Below are 17872 nucleotides of genomic sequence, written 5' to 3'. Positions count from 1 at the left end.
CGGGAGCCGGCGCAGGGCTCGCAGCCTCGAGACTTTCGCGGTGGAAGCAGAGGCCGCGCTGAGAGGTGCGTGAGGCGCCGCGGAACGCGGACAAGGGCAGGCACGTCCCGCCGGGCTCTGCCGCGTCGGCGCTGGGCACTGATGTACACTTGCTGTTTTCAGCTTGCCTGGAGGGCGAGAGGGCCGCGGATGGGGGCGCTCGGGAGGCCAAGTTCCCCTGCCCCCTTGCCATGTGGGAGCTCGGACACTGCGATCCCAAGAAATGCACCGGGAGAAAACTAGCCCGGAAAGGGTTGCTGCGAACCCTGCGCCTCCGCCAGAGATTCCCGGGCGTCATCCTCAGCCCGCTGGCCACGGAGTATGTCTCTCCCGCTGACAGGTGGGGGGCTCCGGTGCCTGTTGGCAAACCCGGGCCGAAGGTGGGGTGGAGAGGCGCAGACTGTGAGGGAGAGCACTTGGTTCAAACACGGTCCTGACGCTGTATTAGGGAGAGCATTTTAAGCCCTGATTCACGGCCGAAACTGATACGGAATAAAATTGACCTTCTTATTATATTACACCCATGCATGAACATGAGAAGTAGAGCCGTTTTATCAAATCAGCTTAACATTTTTACACAGCTGGTATCAGATGAGAAAAGCATCTGTAGATCCCAATGAAAAATCAAGGTGCACATCTTGTAGGTTAATTACTTCAGAGCACGGGCCGGTAGCTACTGTATCTTTTATCGTTCCATATTTAAGGTCCTCGATTAGAGAACGCAATGTGTTAACCAGAAAACCTTTTTGGAGAAATGAGAATTTCCTTCAAATGTGCCTGCAGAACTTTTATAAAGGTGTACTTACTCAGAGAAAAGATTTGTCTTTAAAAGCTAGCAGAGAACCTAAATCTGAACTTTGGTGTAGTTTAAGATGTGAACATTACTATTAATCACACTCCTCTGTAGCATTTTTAAACCTAGAAGTATTCACATTTCAGTTTGAAACACATGGATAAACCTTTTTTTTGCCGTTTGCATGTTTGGAGGAAAACCGTGCTACTATTCTTTCTCATTGCATCTCTGTTTTAGGTTATTGTAAGGCACATGGGTTTTGATTGACAAAGCAGGGGTCATATGCAAGTTTGTTGCCAATATAAAGCAGCAATTTGAATTCTCACTTCATCAGTGTAATGGTGACAATTTTTCAAATACAGTGGCGTTTCTTTTTTTCAGGCGTGTCATTGCTCAGAGTGGAATTGCAGTCATAGATTGCTCCTGGGCCAAATTAGAAGAAACTCCCTTTAAGAGAATGAGAGGGGGCCATCTGCGGTTGCTGCCTTACTTGGTTGCTGCAAATCCTGTAAACTATGGTCGGCCGTGCAAGCTGTCCTGCGTGGAAGCTTTTGCTGCAGCATTTTGCATTGTCGGTAGGCTCAATTTGTCTGATGTGAAGTACGTTGCTAGCAATTCTTACATCCATAATAAATCAGAAGAGATGGTCTGCGACAAAACTGTAATGCTGTCACACGGGTCATCACTTTCTTGAGTTTGGGATTAGATTGTCTAGCTTTCTTCCAAGCGCGTGTATCGGTGACACTGAGGTATCTGTGGAGTATTCATGTCAGCTACTAAACAGGACACAAACTGATAATCCTCATTTTGTCGGGATGGTGCGTAACATCAGAAAAACTTTAAAAAAAGACAGAAGACAGAAGACGAATCCTTAGGCACCTTTGCCTTAGTGACAGGTAGCAGCTGGCTGTTAATAGGGCGAGGTCCGGGTAAGAACAAAAGAAATTGCCTGTCTCCCCCCTCCCCCCCCGATGTTTTGCAGACTCATCACTGAACTTTGATAAGATAAATGCTCTACCATACTGCAGACAACTCTTTATCTTCTGAAGACACTGTATGTACAATTGGTACAATATGTACTGAAGGGCTGTGGGACCTAGAGTTTGAATCATTCATTACCTGTACAAAATATGTAACACTCACTAAAAGGCTATGAACTACTCTTGGATTCAGTTCCATGATTCAAGTTAAACTGAAATTTGAAAATATTTGTAGTTTTTCCAAAAGTTTTAGTCTCCAAACACTGAAAGAAACACTGGCAAACGTCTCTCTATTGCATTGATACGTAGGCGTGTACTGAACTGGAAACGTGTAAGCCGAGTGAAATCTCACACTAAAGAAGATAACTGATAATTTATTTTCTGTTTTAGGATTCCCAGATCTAGCCACCATTCTCCTAAGGAAATTTAAATGGGGTAAGGCATTTATTGACCTGAACAAAAATCTCTTGGAAAAATACGCAGCTTGTCATTGCCAGGACGACATTGTAAGCATTGAGAAGGACTTTTTAGCCAGTGTCCCAGAAAAAAAAGATGAAGAAGTAGGTAAGATAAAAACACAGAAATACTACACATGCCCTTTTTATACTACACCTGCCCTTTTTCTAAGCAGTTTCTTTACAGTCTTTAACCTAAATCTCATGAAAATATCAGAAGGTGGAAGATAAATGCTTTGTTGAAATGTGTTCTGTCTTTATACTGTGCTAAGTGTGGCTCTTCGCCCATTTTTTTCAACGAAAGCAATTTAATATATAGAGTAGTGTATTCACAGTTGAACTGTGAAGCAGTTACCCTTATTCAACTAACCAAACTAGAAGAAGTAGGAGCAAAAAGAAAGTATGATGCTTCCTTGTTTTATATACAGATGTTAAAAGCAGAGTAAATAGACTAGTAATTGAGAAGGAACTATGAGAGAAAGATACACATACAGTCAGACAGCAAGTTAGTTATACATAAAGCTGTGAAGGACCTTTAATCGACTTAATTTATATAGTCCCCAATCAAGACGTTTAAAATCAGACATATAAAGATAATTAAAATCATTTATAGTAAGTACAAGTACTTTATTCCCAAACTCTTCCAGTAATTTATTGGAATCCCAGTATTTCAGGCCGTATTCACAGTGAGTGCTTGGTCTCATGCAAGACAGCACAAAGAAAGGCAAATAATCAAGAACATACGTAAAGAGATTATCCTAATTAGCGTTTTCCTTTCCCAGTGATTAAGCCCTGTCCAATAGGCCAGGGCTGTAAGAAGATAGTCAACAGCCTTTAGTTGCTCTTAACTTTGATTTCTTTGCCATATGCTGAATTAAACCATCCTCTTGCTTGGTGGAAGCCTAACTAGTTAGACTAAACTGAAGACAGCTCTTAAGAGGCAACACGACTATGCCAATTAAAGCACACTCCCACCTACAATCCTATGTATTTCCTGGTTGAACTGCAGAACCTAGGCTATCATGCCTTGTTTAACTTTTCTGAGGTTTGACAGTTCTTTCCAGCTACCTCAGCCAAAGTAAGCCCAGCCCCACCCTTACTCAGCAAGAGCTAAACCTGGACAGCTGTAATTCACTTCTCAGTGGACATCAGCTAACGAGATAGCCCTTTTAGAATTTAATGATTTCGAGACCATCCATGTTTTCTTACCCAAAGCCTTAGAAACCTACTCATACAATCTGACTACCTCTAAAGAGCTACTGAACCCCTTCCAGGGGATGAGGGAAGAGTGAAAAGCCTAGAATGGGCAGGCAGGACTTGGGTTATTTCCGCACCTCCCCTGGTTTCTCATCAAACAACTATGATAAACTTATGAGAAATGGGAACCAGACTTTCTGTCCCTTCCCCTCCCTGCCAATAATCTATGAAAATGAAGGTAGACGGTTAAAAAAATGCTTTTTTCATCTGCAGTTTTTCCTTATTTTTTCCAGATCCATTTGACATTGACTTAGACAAAGAATTTTCTAATCCCAACAGGCCAGTCAATTCCTCAGGGTAATGAAATTTAATTTCAATACTTGTTTTTCTTACTGTAAGTTATTTTGCCTTTATAATCCTGAAAAATATTTCCAGTCTAGCACAAAGCAAGGAAGACTCTGAGGAGGACAGCATGAGCAATCCAGATGAAGCCACTGAAAGCAGTGAAAGCACTGACGAGAGCAGTCCAGAAGAAACAAAAATACAACAGGAAATAAAAATGCCCAATAATCCCAAAGAGTCGTAACATCTTGTATAAAGAAATCTTCTTGCAAATACTTGAGTGCGTCTTGTTCACCTGTAACTTGGTGCTTAGCAAACATCAGTCTCTATGCAGGTTTATAGGTCTTTTTATGCACGAGGGCTCTAGGTTATTTAATTTTTAGGTAAGTATGGAATGTTAAATTATTTTGTAAGGAGCTTGAAGCTTAGTTACAAGTTAAAAAATAAACAACCCTGTATTCTAATCAACATGTCTAGAAAGTGGTTTATAGGGATTATTTTTAACTAATAGTGTATTAGGTAAACTTTCTTAACTTCGTGTCTGTATTTCAGCGGGAAAACATGACTAAGCTATTGTCCTGTTCATGGTACCTACCACATAAGAAGTCCCTGACTCTTCACAGGCTTGAACCTGCCACGTGTATTTCAACTACTTCATCTATTTAGAATAAACTGAGCAAAGCTTAAAAGGAAAAAATGCTTCTTGGAATTGCTTTAACGTCTCCCTGTGTCTTTTCAGGAACTTTAATTGCTCATTTTATTTACTCTGATACAGTCCTAAGCAACACACTGCTTTGGCACTTCATATTCAGAACTGTACTGTGAAACTTCAGATCACAGGTTCATCAATGCTATCTCTGTGTATTTGCATCACTCAAAGTGGCACCGTACCAAGTCAGAAATACACAGTGTCTAGCCCTTAAAGCTTTGTGTCAAGACGCGCACCCAGCGCTAGTGGCTTAGGTCGCTTTTCCCTATGCCTGCCAGTTTGTATAATAAAAATGAGCTGCTAGCAGTTGTTTTCTGTATATTTAAATAGAATACTCTGGAGTTTCAAGCTGTAACCTAAACTTTAAACCCTTCAGTAGAATCAGAGATACTAAGGACAACTCACAGACACGCCTTCAGAAATCAGAGTTCTTCACGTCTCAGGACTTTCTCCTCTTGTCCCTCTGCTACTAGAGGGATTAAATGCTAGCGCTACCGGAGCTAGAGCTGGGAGTAACAGCAGCAGTTTGAGTGGTACAAATACTCAATTTCCCTTTTTAAAACGCACAAGTAAATTAGTTCTACGAGGAGATTTTTCTTTTGATTCGGTTTCTCAGTAACTTCCCCACCCAAACAAAATTTTTCCCAAATATGCTGTTTTAGCAAGGATTTCTAGATAGCGACAAGGACAGACTGAGAGCAATGTGAGGGTGTTAGCTATTCTAATTTGGGGGAATGCTTTTATAATACAGAGCTATAGTAATCAAATGCAGACGAGCAAAACAGATCTGGGAACAGAGCTGTATAACTTAGAATACCTTAAGTGTTGAGCAGTAGCCATTTTTTAATAAAAGCACTGAAGAAGCTAAGCTCAGATGGAACAAAGCTTTTCACATTTTTTTTGTTTTGCAGAATCATTTTGACTAAAAAATACAATTTAAAAAAAGCACTGAAAGTTTAATAGAGGGCGTATCAGCTTCACATACATGAAAATAACTTACATAATTTAACAGATTTCCTTTACAGAAGGAAACTGTAATTGCATAGAGCCCATCCTTTCCCTAGAAGCTATATGCATTTACATATGGAAAAAGGCACAAAATTATTTCTGATAAACAAAGCACCATTAACAATCCTCAGCATTCCTTGGACAGCTTCTATTATTGTTCATACCAGTCTAAAGCTCATGTTACTTTAAATTAACGTGGTCGCACCAGTATGCTGATCCCATTATGCACTGTAAGCAGTTGGTCTCTAGTGAGTCAGAATTCTGTACACTGCTTGAGAAACTCATCAGAATTGACTTGCTGCAGTTACCACACACCGCCCAAGGAAGGGCCACATTTGTGCTCCGGGTCAGGGACAGGCAAAACAAATGAAGGCAACATCTAAACAAATATCAAATGCAGCATCGCAGGCCTTAAAAATGGGACTTGCGCTGAGTTGTGTTCAGAGCCATTTAAATGGCAGTCTTTTAATGAAGATAAATGAAACAAAGCCCTTTATATAAACAGTTTATTTACTCTAAACAGCAACACAGACAGAATGCCATATAAACACAAAGAAAGTGATGCAGAATAAGGATGCTGGCTAACTTTGGATCTCAGAGGCTCTTAAGCAATAACAACCTAGTTTCTGAAAGATAGAAAAAACAAATTCAGGGAGGGAAGGGGGTGGAGGGCATGATTTTTTTTCATACAGCCAGCTAGAGGCTAAATATAGTTCTAACATTTTAAAGCATGCCTGCATCAGATAGCAAAGTAACTAGAGATACTAGTGAATTTATAGAAGTATAAAAGTTTATAATTTTACAGCAGTTGAAATACTGACATCAATATTAAAATAAAAGCAAGTTTTACATAACAATCAAAAATACAAAAGACTGAAGGAAGAGACCCTGTATGAAAAAACTGGGGGCAATTCAGCAAATTTAGAACTGTATACAACTGGCGAATATGGAAAATGGCACACATACAACCCCCTCCCCTTATGTGGATATTAATTGTACATAGCAACATTAGATTTTGTAAAAGTTTTGTAAACAAGTTCTTGCCAAACCAATCCCTTCCTTTTTAAGATGCTGCATGACAAATGCTTATGATGGTGCAAACTTCTTGGCTTGTGCTCGAACCCTCTTTTCATATTCCACTCTGTTTTGGCTGAAAAGAGAAAGGGTAATTATAGCTGGAGCAATCAGAGGCTGTATTACAGAATTAGTTTCATATTGAAGAGAAACAGAAATCACTGCTGAAGGCAAACCCATTTGATAGCAATTCACTGAACACTACAATAAATTAAAGGCTTTTCTAGACAAGTATGGTACCATTCAACTGGATACTTCCTGAACACCACCCTTTGTCAAATGATTGCACTTACTTCAATCTGTACTGGGTTTCTTCAAACAGGTTTGCACCTGCTCTTCTCAAGGCCAACTGTACCTCAGGTGCAAACATTCTCTCATTCATCTGAAGTTTTCTACTCCCCACTCACATTAACAACAAATTCCGGTATCCTAACAGCACAAAGTGAGGAGACCAGTTCACTAGCAGCTGGTGGACTTCATATGACTTTAAATGATCATCTTTACTGCTTTGGAGAGAGAACGGAAACACTCCTAAGAAACAGGAAAATGATAATGGTGTGGGAATTTTAGCCTTTATCTCTACAGACCCTGACTCACAGATTCAGGTTTATCCTGATCTTCAGTTGCAAAAAAAAACTAGTTCAACATAGCTAAGTGTAGCATACTTGCTACAGATTGATTAAACAAGCAAATACTACTTGAGGGAACTATGTCCAGTCACTAAGCCTCAGACTCAAGATGTAAAAGGGCAAGTTCTTTGTTTTCTGTTCTTGTGCCAACAACAGATAGTAGTAGCATAGTGAAGCATCCATTTACAGTCAGGTGTCCATTTTTTATTAGCTGTCGGAAGTATCAGTTGAGCTAAACAAAAATTTGTAACCATTACTCTTCTACCAGAGGTAGTTTAGAGTGACTAGATTTTGCAGACAGCTTTGCCGTAAAGTTAACTTATTTTCAGCTATGAAGGCTTGCTGCAGTGAAAAACAAAAAAGGAAAAAAAAGGCAGCAAATTATATCCTCAGAACTTGACAGATATGGGGGGGTGGGGGGAAAGAAGAAATGAAACCAATTTTGGTCGCATGCAATGAACAATTGCCGGCAAAGAGATTGAAGATACTCTCTTCTCATGCACACATTTACAAACTTTATTCTACATCTCTTCTCTAAGTTAAGATTGCATTGTCACACGAGAACATAGCCTAGCTGTTAAGTCTCGCACCCATAGAATCCACGCAGAAGAATGCCTTCCATAGCAGACCCTGAATGCCTACAGCAGAGGAGGAAGTAGGTTAGCACATTAGGAGTGCTAAAGTTACTGAACAACAGTACCAAAGGAATCCTGAGAGCATTCTTATTTTGAATACAACTCTTACTCTTAAAACTTTAACAACTTGACTAAAGACATCTACATAAACAATGCTGCATCTTCTGCAGTATTTATCAACTACGCTAACATTACGACGCGCGCACAATCCTGCTCTGTTTAACTTCTACCAGATATTCACTAAGTAGCAAGAGAGGCGTACACTCAGACTGCAGAATAATAGTAACCCATCTGAAACACTCTGTATGTCCACGAGACATGAAGAGGATAAATGGGAGACTATATATACTCGAAGTAACAAAAATCATGTAATATTTTAAGCTCAACAGATTTTTTTCCCCCCCCCCGGAAGCACTTAAAGCAGAAACAAGACTGGCCAAGACTGGTTTTGTACATACATGCATGTGGGAGGTGATTACGAAAAATAGAACACAGACTATGTATACATGTATAGAAGTATACTATTGAGGCCCGCCTCATCATTCCTGGCTCCTATAACTGTGGCCACTTAACTGTCTTCCATATGCACTCAACTCCATCAAACCTTCAGTAAGTACTTTAAAAAAAATAACACTGTGAAGCCATTAATTAAATGCAAGCCACACTACCCACCCCTATGTCTCCTTTTTAACTAGGACCCTATAAAAAACCATTTCCTAACATAGCTTGCATGTGCAGTCACATAAAACATTATTTTTCAAACTTGGCACTCTCCTGGAGGCCTCTTCTGTCCAGAATGGTAATTCCACATTTCCATCTCAGTTATCATTTCAGTAGCTGCCAGTGCCAAAAGCATTTGTTTAAAATGTTTTGGTTCCCTAAAGATTATAGAACAGATATTCATTTTTAATAGTGTAAAACTGTTAAGATTAAGCCTAAAAAAAAAAACAAAAAAAAAAACCCCAAACCCAAAAAGTCTCTTTAGCTCACAAATTATCCCCTTTCCTAATCAATGCAAAGTTCAATCTGCTAAAGTTCCAGGCATTATACTTTACATCTGTAAAGCTCCATCTGTACTTTACAACCTTTTCTTTTGGAAGATGTAGTTTTCCCAAAATGCCATGTTTCCCACAGTGACCACAGCTCTCCTTTATCCTTCAGGCACAAGTAAGTGCTTAAAGGTACACACTACTTGGCAGAAGTAAGTTACTCCTGTACTGACGAATGTGGCTTGTCATGTAATTCAGTCTCCTCTTCTCCTGGTCTCATGACACCATTATGCCTCATTGTTACTATTCAGCCTTTAAGAGAAAGGACTCTGTTGGGCTAGAACCAGGATGAAAATCGTGATATAAGGAGTCTTCACACTTTATTGCTGTTGCTTTGCTATTAAAAGCTCCACTAGACTAATAGCCATGAAGTTACCATTTTGTTCAAGTTTAGCACAATCTAGGCATCTCCACAGAATACAGTCACGAAAGTAAGAAAATTCCCCTGGTCATTCCTAAAAACATTTGCATGTTAATACTACAAGTAACAGAGAACTGTAGGCAACAGGACAGCTTTCAAGCTGATATGCAAAGATACTTACCAGTAAATTGTGTAAGCCTCTGCTTGAGCTGGGTCTTGAATATTTGGTTCATTTAGAAGTTCTTGTATTCCTAACAAGATCTATGGATAAAGAAACAGAAGTAACATAGGCCTATATTATGGATATTACTATTAAGAGATTCAGTGAAAAACCCTTAGAAACCAATTACTGGAACACACAGTGAACATCTTATATTTGCATCGGATAAGCAAGCAAAGCAAAAGTGTTAAGAATATGTCTAAGTACAACTAATGACCTGTTTAATTGTGATTGCTGGCCGCCAGTCTTTATCCTCCTCTAAGATGGAGAGACACACGGTGCCTGAAGGATACACGTTTGGGTGGAATAATGGTGGTTCAAATTTACCTGATGAAGAAGAGGCAATTACTAGCATACAGTGCTAAGAGGAAGATCAGAGAGTTGGGTTAGATCAGTAGGGGAAAACAAAACCCAAAAACCCCCAAACCAACACTGGCAAAAGACCCCCAACCCCCAAATAAAACCCCACAGATCTCTGGCGCTATTAATACCACTTTTCTTCTTGGCTCAGCCCATGCCTAAAGCAGGAACTCCATCACATGTGGATGTGATCTGTGATATCAATCCAGGCAATCCAACATTGTCTTTTTGACTGGTAATCTTTTGGTTTAGGAATGGAAACTGACAAAGTAATTTGTAGTAGCTTTGTGATAAAGACCTTTTAAAAACAATTCTGACTTTTCAGCCTCACACACTACTACGTAAAGGAAAGATACTACCCTTCGCTCATCTTTTCTCTCCTCACTTTGAAATACTGAAACTTTCATACACAGAAGACTTAAGTTCTAACATTTTTTCAGTTTCATATTTTCCTATGTATAATCAAGATGTACTGAACAAGAGGAACCAAGTTTAAATTATAAGACTAACTGAAGGCTTGTGCAGCTTTCCTTCCACCACTCAATCTCTATTCTGGCATTTCTTTAAATCTTTACAAGACTTAAATGCAACAGCCAGCATCTCGAGTAAAGTAATGAACACGCCCTCCTGCAATACATGAAATATCTACATATTACTGCAGTTTTCTAATCCTTCTGACATTGCAAGTATTCACAAGACGTAACAGTCTTGCTGCCCAATCAAGTTCAGGACTACTTCAGAAGCTGCATCGGTAGGGAGTCTTATCAGTCACATATACATCTTATTTTAAAGCATGACAATTCCTTTAACACTGTCAGGATGTGAAAACTGGTATTTCTTGGGAAAACAATGTGAAATGTTTTCAGTTAAAAGAGATGTTTCCCCTGTGTTACATGTATTTAGGTGGCAACAAACAAAAGGAGTAGCCAGGAGTTGACAGAGCTGAAATAACGCTAATGTGATTAAGAGATGAATTGCTGTCAAAAGACTGATTTGTAATCGCTGTCATTGATTTGAGATGGTAACCAATTCAAGAACCAAGAAACCGTGCATGGCAATAGATGTTCTCAGGTTTCTATAATAGGTAAGTTTGAGATGGAATAAGGAAAAGTCAGTTCAAAAACTTAATAGGGAAATTAGGTATCTGAAGATCTGTTATACACAGTAGCAGAAATAGAACAGATTAATGTTTTAGAGCAAGTCGATTAAAGGGTTCAAGTTATAGAACACTTTTTTCCAAATTTCTGTCTTCTGTTCTCAGCACAGAAGACCAATTTAACAGGAAGAACATGCATAGGGATTTAGTCTAAGCATGCCTACATACTAGTTTCCAAGGAGTGCTGATAATGCAGTGAAAACGTCAAGCGATGCTTTTGTCAAACTTTGAGGTAACCCACACAGCAATCTCCCTCCCCTCCCAATTTTAATATATCGAGCACTCAGCTGATTTCATCACAACTTTCTGAATGCAAAGTGGGTGAGGAAAGAACAACAAGGAATGCGCCTTTAAAAAAAAAAACCCAAATCAACCAAAACTGTAAGAAAGCAGTAACTATTTGTAAGAACCTCATGGATTAAAATTCAACACTGTTCTAATAAACCTGTGGTTTTCAGTAATTTTACTTACATTTTGGGGGTGAAGAAGGGTAGTCATCCTTGAAAAGCATCCGTAGTTTAAATAAGCCTCCTTCCCACGGTGTCTGTAAAAAGTTAGTGTTTCAGTTACAGCAAGGAAAAGTCAAAATTGTGGAAAAAAGCTTACCAAAAATACAGTTTCTCAGGCAAAGCACAAGACATTCTTCTGCTACACAGTAGAAAATAGCTGTCCTGCACTGTAGCACACTGTCCAGATCACGGTAAGCTATCCTACCTATACAAGAAGCTGAAGTGGAAAGGAAGGGGTTCCTTTCTTCATTACAACTAGTAAGTGATGCCAAGTCATCAACAGAGTCAGGATCATCAGCAAAAATTCCATATAAAAGTAAAATTTTCATACATACATACATACATAAGAACAGAATACTTCTGAAGTTTTACGTGATACACATACAATGAAGAAGGGGCTGTTGTACCCCCACTTAAGTTTGAGAAGATAGGATATGGATACACCCTTTAAGCATGTGAATGTAAATGGCTTCTATTGTGCCTTATGAGAATGTGACTAATAAAACCACAAACAAACTAAAAATGTCGACAGCACTGTAGTAGTACTGCTACAGTTAATGAGATTCACTAGTCTAAACTAACCCTGCCTGCGTTTGGTAGAATGTAGTCTTAAGGATTTAATCTTTCTGTATAACAAGAAATTGTAAGAAGCACTTTATCCCTATCCAAAATGGGCAAGAGCATGACAGGAGCAGTTCCCATGACACTGAGCAAACCAAATAAGACAACACTACTCAAAAGAGTCATGTAAACAAGAAAAAACACCTAGCAATAAAGAAAAATACTGTCTCAAATATACAAAATATGTAAACAAAGAAAAAAACCCCATTTTCTGAAAAACTGAGCTCTACTAAGAAGTGTAGAAATACAGAGAAGATTATTATAGCTGTAAAATTCAGACCACTTCTCTGTAACTTGCCCTTGCTATGGAAACTTGCTATGCAATGAAAGTAAATGTTGGATTGATTCTTTAAAACAACTGGAGTAAAGATGGTCTAACATCTTAAGAACAAAACTGATCAAATCTCCTCACAGACAGAGAGATACGACCATTTTAGAAGGCAATTCTTAATTATTTCCTATCTGAATTATGTGATTTTTAGCTGAACGAAAAACAAAACAAAACACCCAAAAAACCCACATGAAAAGAGAAAAATCACTCCATTGTCATTGGTATTCATTATGCAAAGTTTCAAGCTAGAACAGGAAGAAAAACATGCTAGGAATTAATAAGATAACACATTTCCAGAAGTGAGTGAGTTTAATTATATTTGCTATAGTGTATTTAAAGAACTCACTCTAAATTGCTGTAGTCAGTTGTCAACAACTAGAAAAATCTATTCTCTGTATCTTCTCAGAGGAGTTCCTTTTTAGAAAATATGAGCTTTTTGATAGAATAAACTTTACCTATTTTGTTTGCTTTCGCTCACAAAGGAAGACAAATAGCTTTTAATAATTTACACAGAAGAACAGAAGGTGAAGTTTTTATCATGCTTCTGATAGAGCAACATACCTTATGGGTGAAAGACAGAAGACACTCAAAAGCCTTACTAAGGCTAACAGTATGACAGCAGTATCACGACCATATTGCATTATGGGACGAGTTGCAGATGTTTTCTGAGTCAAATTTTAGGTAGTTAACAAGTGATTTGCTGTCAAAAGAGTCAACAGAGTATCCAACCCAGGACTAACACCACTTCAGTATTTCATCTGGCTGACAAGAAAGCATTTTGATGGTTTCAACTACTCATCTCAGGGGAAGCAGCTGCAGTATAGGATGCCTCCAAACATAAAGGCCATAGAGAGCAACTGCTTGGTCTGGTAGAGATGAGCAAGTCATGCTGCTTCTTGTTAAATATAATCTTTTAAATTTTTAGCAGGAATCACATCAACATGATCTTTTCCTGGTCTTCTAGTAGACGTGAAGCTGGCTTTAAGGCCTTGTTTGCTCCATTTTGTGGCTGACAAAACTTCTAAGCAATGGCATGAAGATTCTGTATGGCATAAAATTTTTACCTAAGTATTTAAAGGTGACATCTTGATAAGGTGCATAAACTGTTATGGGGGATAATCTTGTTTTGGCAGAACACAAGGGTTTGAGTTTTTCCCTTACACTGTGTTAGATTATTTGTTGGTGCTTCTTTAAGAAGTAACTTAAGCTGTGTGCAGACAACTACCAAAACTAAGTTGTAACCGTAACAGCAACGTTCAGCATTCAACTAAGGCAGTAGCACAGAACCTGCAGGTTTTGCCTACGCACACAGTCTTCTCAGACTTTAAGAAACAAGATCATAAGGGTATTTAAGCAAATTGGCAAGAGGCAATAGAAAAGGCAAGGCAAAAAAAGTCCCATACCGAAGGCCTGAAAGAATTAAAACCCCCAAATAATTAACAGTAGTATTTCAGAAGAAGCAAGAAGAAGCAGAAGACAACCTCCAGTTTGTTCAGTGCAAGACCCTTAAAACACTCCTCTGAAAACTCGTTTTCTTAAGGTGCTAAGTGCCAACAGCTGAACAGGCTTATGGTGTACTTTGTCCAATATTCCTAGTCTACAGCACTTTTAATTCTAAAGAAGAAGCAGGATACAAGCTTTTATTAAACTACACATAAGTCAAATTCTCAATTGTCCATGTAATGCATAAGCAACTTACGTTACTTTCCACCAGAAGTGAGAAGTTAGGAGAACAGTAAGTCTTACCCCTTTCTTTCCTGGAATAGCACACTCCCAGTTCATTAGATTCATTGTGCCATCTGGATTTTTTGTAGGTACTGCTACAAATCCCTGATTTAAGGCAAAAAGACATAGGGTGAGGATTTTAGAAGATATACTTAAAATACTTCATGATACATTTTATCTTTACACAAAGTTACTTCTTTTTGCACTACCTCGTTTTAAAAAGCTTTTTTTCTTTTTTTAAATTTAAAAATATTAATTAATTTTTTTTTTTTAAATCCTATCAGGGTAAAGAAAAGAATCATCACCGGAACACTGAAACAACTGCAGAGTCAGAAATTTGGCAGTTCTCATACTTACAAATGGATGATCTTTTCTCCAGGCTTTTCTCTCCTGTGCAAGTCTGCTAAGAGCTATGCCAGACATATTCAGAGTCCCTCTAAAACAAAAGTAGTTGCTGTTAGTATATACTTTTACTTATAGTGTAAACAACACATTATGTGTTTATAAGCCCTGCTCACTCAAGAATTATTTTGACCTCTGATTTTCACTTCAATAACCAAGACGCACGTTTTTGCACAACCTGCAGAATTTATCATCGGGAATAACATCACGTTTCCCCATGCCATCAAGCTTTTAGTTACTGGACTTAACCTACAAAATTCCATCCTTACCGTATTGCTTTATATTTGGACCCTTAGAGGCAACTTTGACAGTATCTTGACAACAGAAACACTATTAGTAATGGAAAAAGTGCTCAGACTTCCTATTCATGCAACTGATACACACTCCGTTTATCTCCTTCCTACACCACATCGGCTATGGCTTTCTTCTGTAGGCAAACGCCTGCATTTCTGGCAAATGGGAATAAGAAATGTTACTTTTAGGGTAAATTCCCATTGAAAGCCAGTATTCCACACAAAAGCAACACAGGCACAGAATTTAACAAAGTCATCTCAGTTTTGCAGTGATGCCACTATAAAACTTCTAGACAACAGCAGGAACAGGCAGCAACACAGAAGTGAGCCAAGTAAGAGCCAGCGGCTCCTTGCACAAGACAGATTTTCAATTCCAGTATAAACTACAGAATATTTCTGCACCTTCACTGCCTTAAGAACAGCCAAGCATGGTGACCATGACTACAGAAAAAATATGCAGAGCACAGGTCATTCACTACTGCATCACACAGAACAGTTCTAGATAGGATGATTGCACGAGTGGCACTTTCAAATTCAGGGGAGGATTCTCCATTCACCCAGAACACTACTCAAAGCGAGAGTTTATTTTTCATTGTCAAACTGTATCTAAACTCAGGGTTTCACTACCCACATTGTCAAATTCCAATGAAGGTTTTTAATCCTCCTCATACCTGCACTTCTACACATTTTAAATAAGAGCTGATAATTGGCAGTGGGAGAATTCAGGGCAATTTGTTCCCAACCCCACATGCACCTAACAAGCCTTTTTAACAGCAGAAGAGTAGAATGCTTCCACTTAACAAGCTCACAGAATGAATGAAAGCAGTGTTACCACTCTATTAAAACAAACACTTGTACACTGGTAAAGAATTATGCAAAATTTCATAACCTCTATATATGTTGATTACTTAAAAGAAGTACTGCAGTCTACTACTATTATAAGCATATGAATGGTAGATCTTTAAAAACACCAGATTAAGCAATTTATGCAGTTCCTTAGGATAACATGTATTTTAAATCTGTTCTTCCAGCTTTTTTCTTTTTTCCCCCAAGCCAGTTTTGCCTGGATGGCCATATTCCCTAATTCACCTTCAGAGTAGCAACTAAATTAATGTCAGATAAAGCTTTTTAAAAGGGACAATTCACACTCAGTGAACATGCACATACATAAAAACATTCCTATATTCAGTCCAATTTTCCTCTAGTATTCCCAACACATACACCTGTATCTTAATTATGGCAGAAGACTTGCAGGACTTAGTGAGTGTGTACACGACTTCAGATTTGAGTCTGTTCACATGCAGGAAATGCAGGGCCATTGAAAAAGATACCAGTGGAACAAAAAAAAAAAACCAAAAACCCAAAAAACCAACAATAAATCAAAGGCAACCAAAAAACCCAAAAAAACTCTCCCTTAACCAAATTATACAGGGAATAATTCTTAAAATGTTGTGAGCCCACGCCCTTGCAAGAGATGCAAAGGAACTGAATATACAGCTGAATTTCAGCTGTACTTTTGGTACCTCGTGATCCACTATACTAATACTAACCTTCCCATCATAGGATGAGAAAACCATTCCTGAGTATAAACCATCCAAATATTCTTACATAGTTCGCTAAACCCAGTTACCTTTTCTGCCAAAAGACACATTACAGGATGCTTTCAAATACATTAATTCCATTTCCTGTGGCTAATAGCCAATTAATTACAACATGCACCTCAAGGGAAATGCCAGTTTCTCTTTGGGTAAATAAACAGTGTATCTCCTGCACAGCATCACTAATCAAGTAACTTCTCAAGTAATTGACAAAAATCCTGTGTTTTCAGGCCACACATCCTGCTTACTCTTGTTACACACTATACTGTGCCCTACTACATTAAATATTTTTCTTATGTTCTACAAATAGCTTTCCAAATCTTGAGGCGTTGGACTTAGTTAAGCACTGACAGGCTACATCCAAAGTTTCAGTGTATATGAGAGATGACAGGCTTCACGTATGTGGTTTCCACAGGCTTCAGTTACACTGATGAGAGCAGACAAGCATCTAAAACCTCATCAGTCTACCAGAAAATAAAGATTATACAAAGAAGACTGAAAGCCCATTTCAAAAAACTAAGATCCCATTAGTTAAGCATCCCCTCAAAAGCAATCTTCTACAAATCTGCTAACAAACTGTCAATATATACTCTCTATATCCCAATCTATTTATGCGCTACATCATCCGAAAGAATTTTGCACCAGAGGAAGTCTGTTCAATCCTACCTTGCACATGCCACAAAAGTCCAAGAGACCAGTCTTCACGTTTTGCTTGACAGTAATCCCCAGACCCACCCCATTAAGAGGTAGTAACATACCTTTTACTGCCATCGACCCAGAAAGTTAACAGAAACTTCCAAATTTACTCAGTAGCTTGCCTTTACTGCTGTTACTGCCTACTTTAGAAAAAGGACAAAATAAAACCATCAAGCTCACCACAGATGCAAACCTTTGTGTCCCATTACAGAATATCTTACCCATTTACACCCTCTGATGGGCTGGAACAACCTACTTCCACACACAAAATGCATGTCTTGCAAAGAATCGTTCCCGTGCCACAGACAAGTCTCTAAATACATCGACAATATGCTCTTTGAGGTTCAAGAACTTTCGGTACAACTTACTGATTCCAAGCAGCAAGAAAAAAAACCCAAAACGTTAGGACGGCTAGCCTCGCATTTTTACTCTGTAGGTTAAATACCGACATAGGAAGAAATTATTATCGGAATAGTCTGCCCCCGAACTATACAATCTTTAATTTTCAGAAGGGTGGAGAAAGCCACGGTCTGAGCTCTAAATCAAAGAACGCTAACTCGAAACTAGAACAGAAAGTCTCCTCTGCTTGCGGCCAGAGAAACATAGAAGAGGCCGAGCGGCGACCGGAGTCGCACGTTAAACAACAGAAGATGCCGCGCGACGATGGGCGAGGTGTTCGACGGCCAAGTA

General features: G+C 38.8%; 2 protein-coding genes across 5 annotated transcripts in view; one reads left to right on the top strand and one right to left on the bottom strand.

The window, feature by feature from the left end:
• Positions 1-6: 6 nt before the first annotated feature.
• Positions 7-4515, top strand: TSR3 (TSR3, acp transferase ribosome maturation factor). The gene is made up of 6 exons (XM_017734246.1): positions 7-65; positions 163-379; positions 1214-1407; positions 2203-2376; positions 3758-3821; positions 3900-4515. Exons 2-6 carry the CDS (start codon positions 231-233, stop codon positions 4048-4050), a joined length of 732 nt encoding a protein of 243 aa, XP_017589735.1. The 5' UTR covers positions 7-65; positions 163-230; the 3' UTR covers positions 4051-4515.
• Positions 4516-5957: 1442 nt separating this feature from the next.
• The window catches only part of UBE2I (ubiquitin conjugating enzyme E2 I), a 12609-nt gene continuing 694 nt past the window's right edge, over positions 5958-17872 (bottom strand). For all 4 annotated transcript variants that reach the window (XM_008633542.2, XM_017734247.1, XM_017734248.1 and 1 more), the window contains exons 2-7: positions 14551-14629; positions 14215-14298; positions 11479-11551; positions 9709-9818; positions 9453-9532; positions 5958-6673 (exon numbers count right to left, since the gene is read on the bottom strand). In XM_008633542.2, coding sequence (XP_008631764.1) covers positions 6610-6673; positions 9453-9532; positions 9709-9818; positions 11479-11551; positions 14215-14298; positions 14551-14616 — 477 coding nt within the window. In that variant the 5' untranslated portion in view covers positions 14617-14629 and the 3' untranslated portion in view covers positions 5958-6609. The remainder of the gene's footprint in view (positions 6674-9452; positions 9533-9708; positions 9819-11478; positions 11552-14214; positions 14299-14550; positions 14630-17872) is intronic.

The sequence above is a fragment of the Corvus brachyrhynchos genome, unplaced genomic scaffold (genome assembly GCF_000691975.1).
Source record: "Corvus brachyrhynchos isolate BGI_N302 unplaced genomic scaffold, ASM69197v1 scaffold5, whole genome shotgun sequence".
Classification (NCBI taxonomy): Eukaryota; Metazoa; Chordata; class Aves; order Passeriformes; family Corvidae; genus Corvus; species Corvus brachyrhynchos.
The sequence above is the reverse complement of the archived record's forward strand: the minus strand, read 5'-3'. Positions and strand labels throughout refer to the sequence as shown.

Coding starts and splice junctions, on each gene's coding strand:
- TSR3 (XM_017734246.1), top strand. CDS start 231: ATGTGGGAGCTCGGACACTGCGATCCCAAGAAATGCACCGGGAGAAAA. Junction 380..1,213: donor TATGTCTCTCCCGCTGACAG/GTGGGGGGCTCC, acceptor TCTTTTTTTCAG/GCGTGTCATTGCTCAGAGTG. Junction 2,377..3,757: donor AAAAAAAGATGAAGAAGTAG/GTAAGATAAAAA, acceptor TATTTTTTCCAG/ATCCATTTGACATTGACTTA.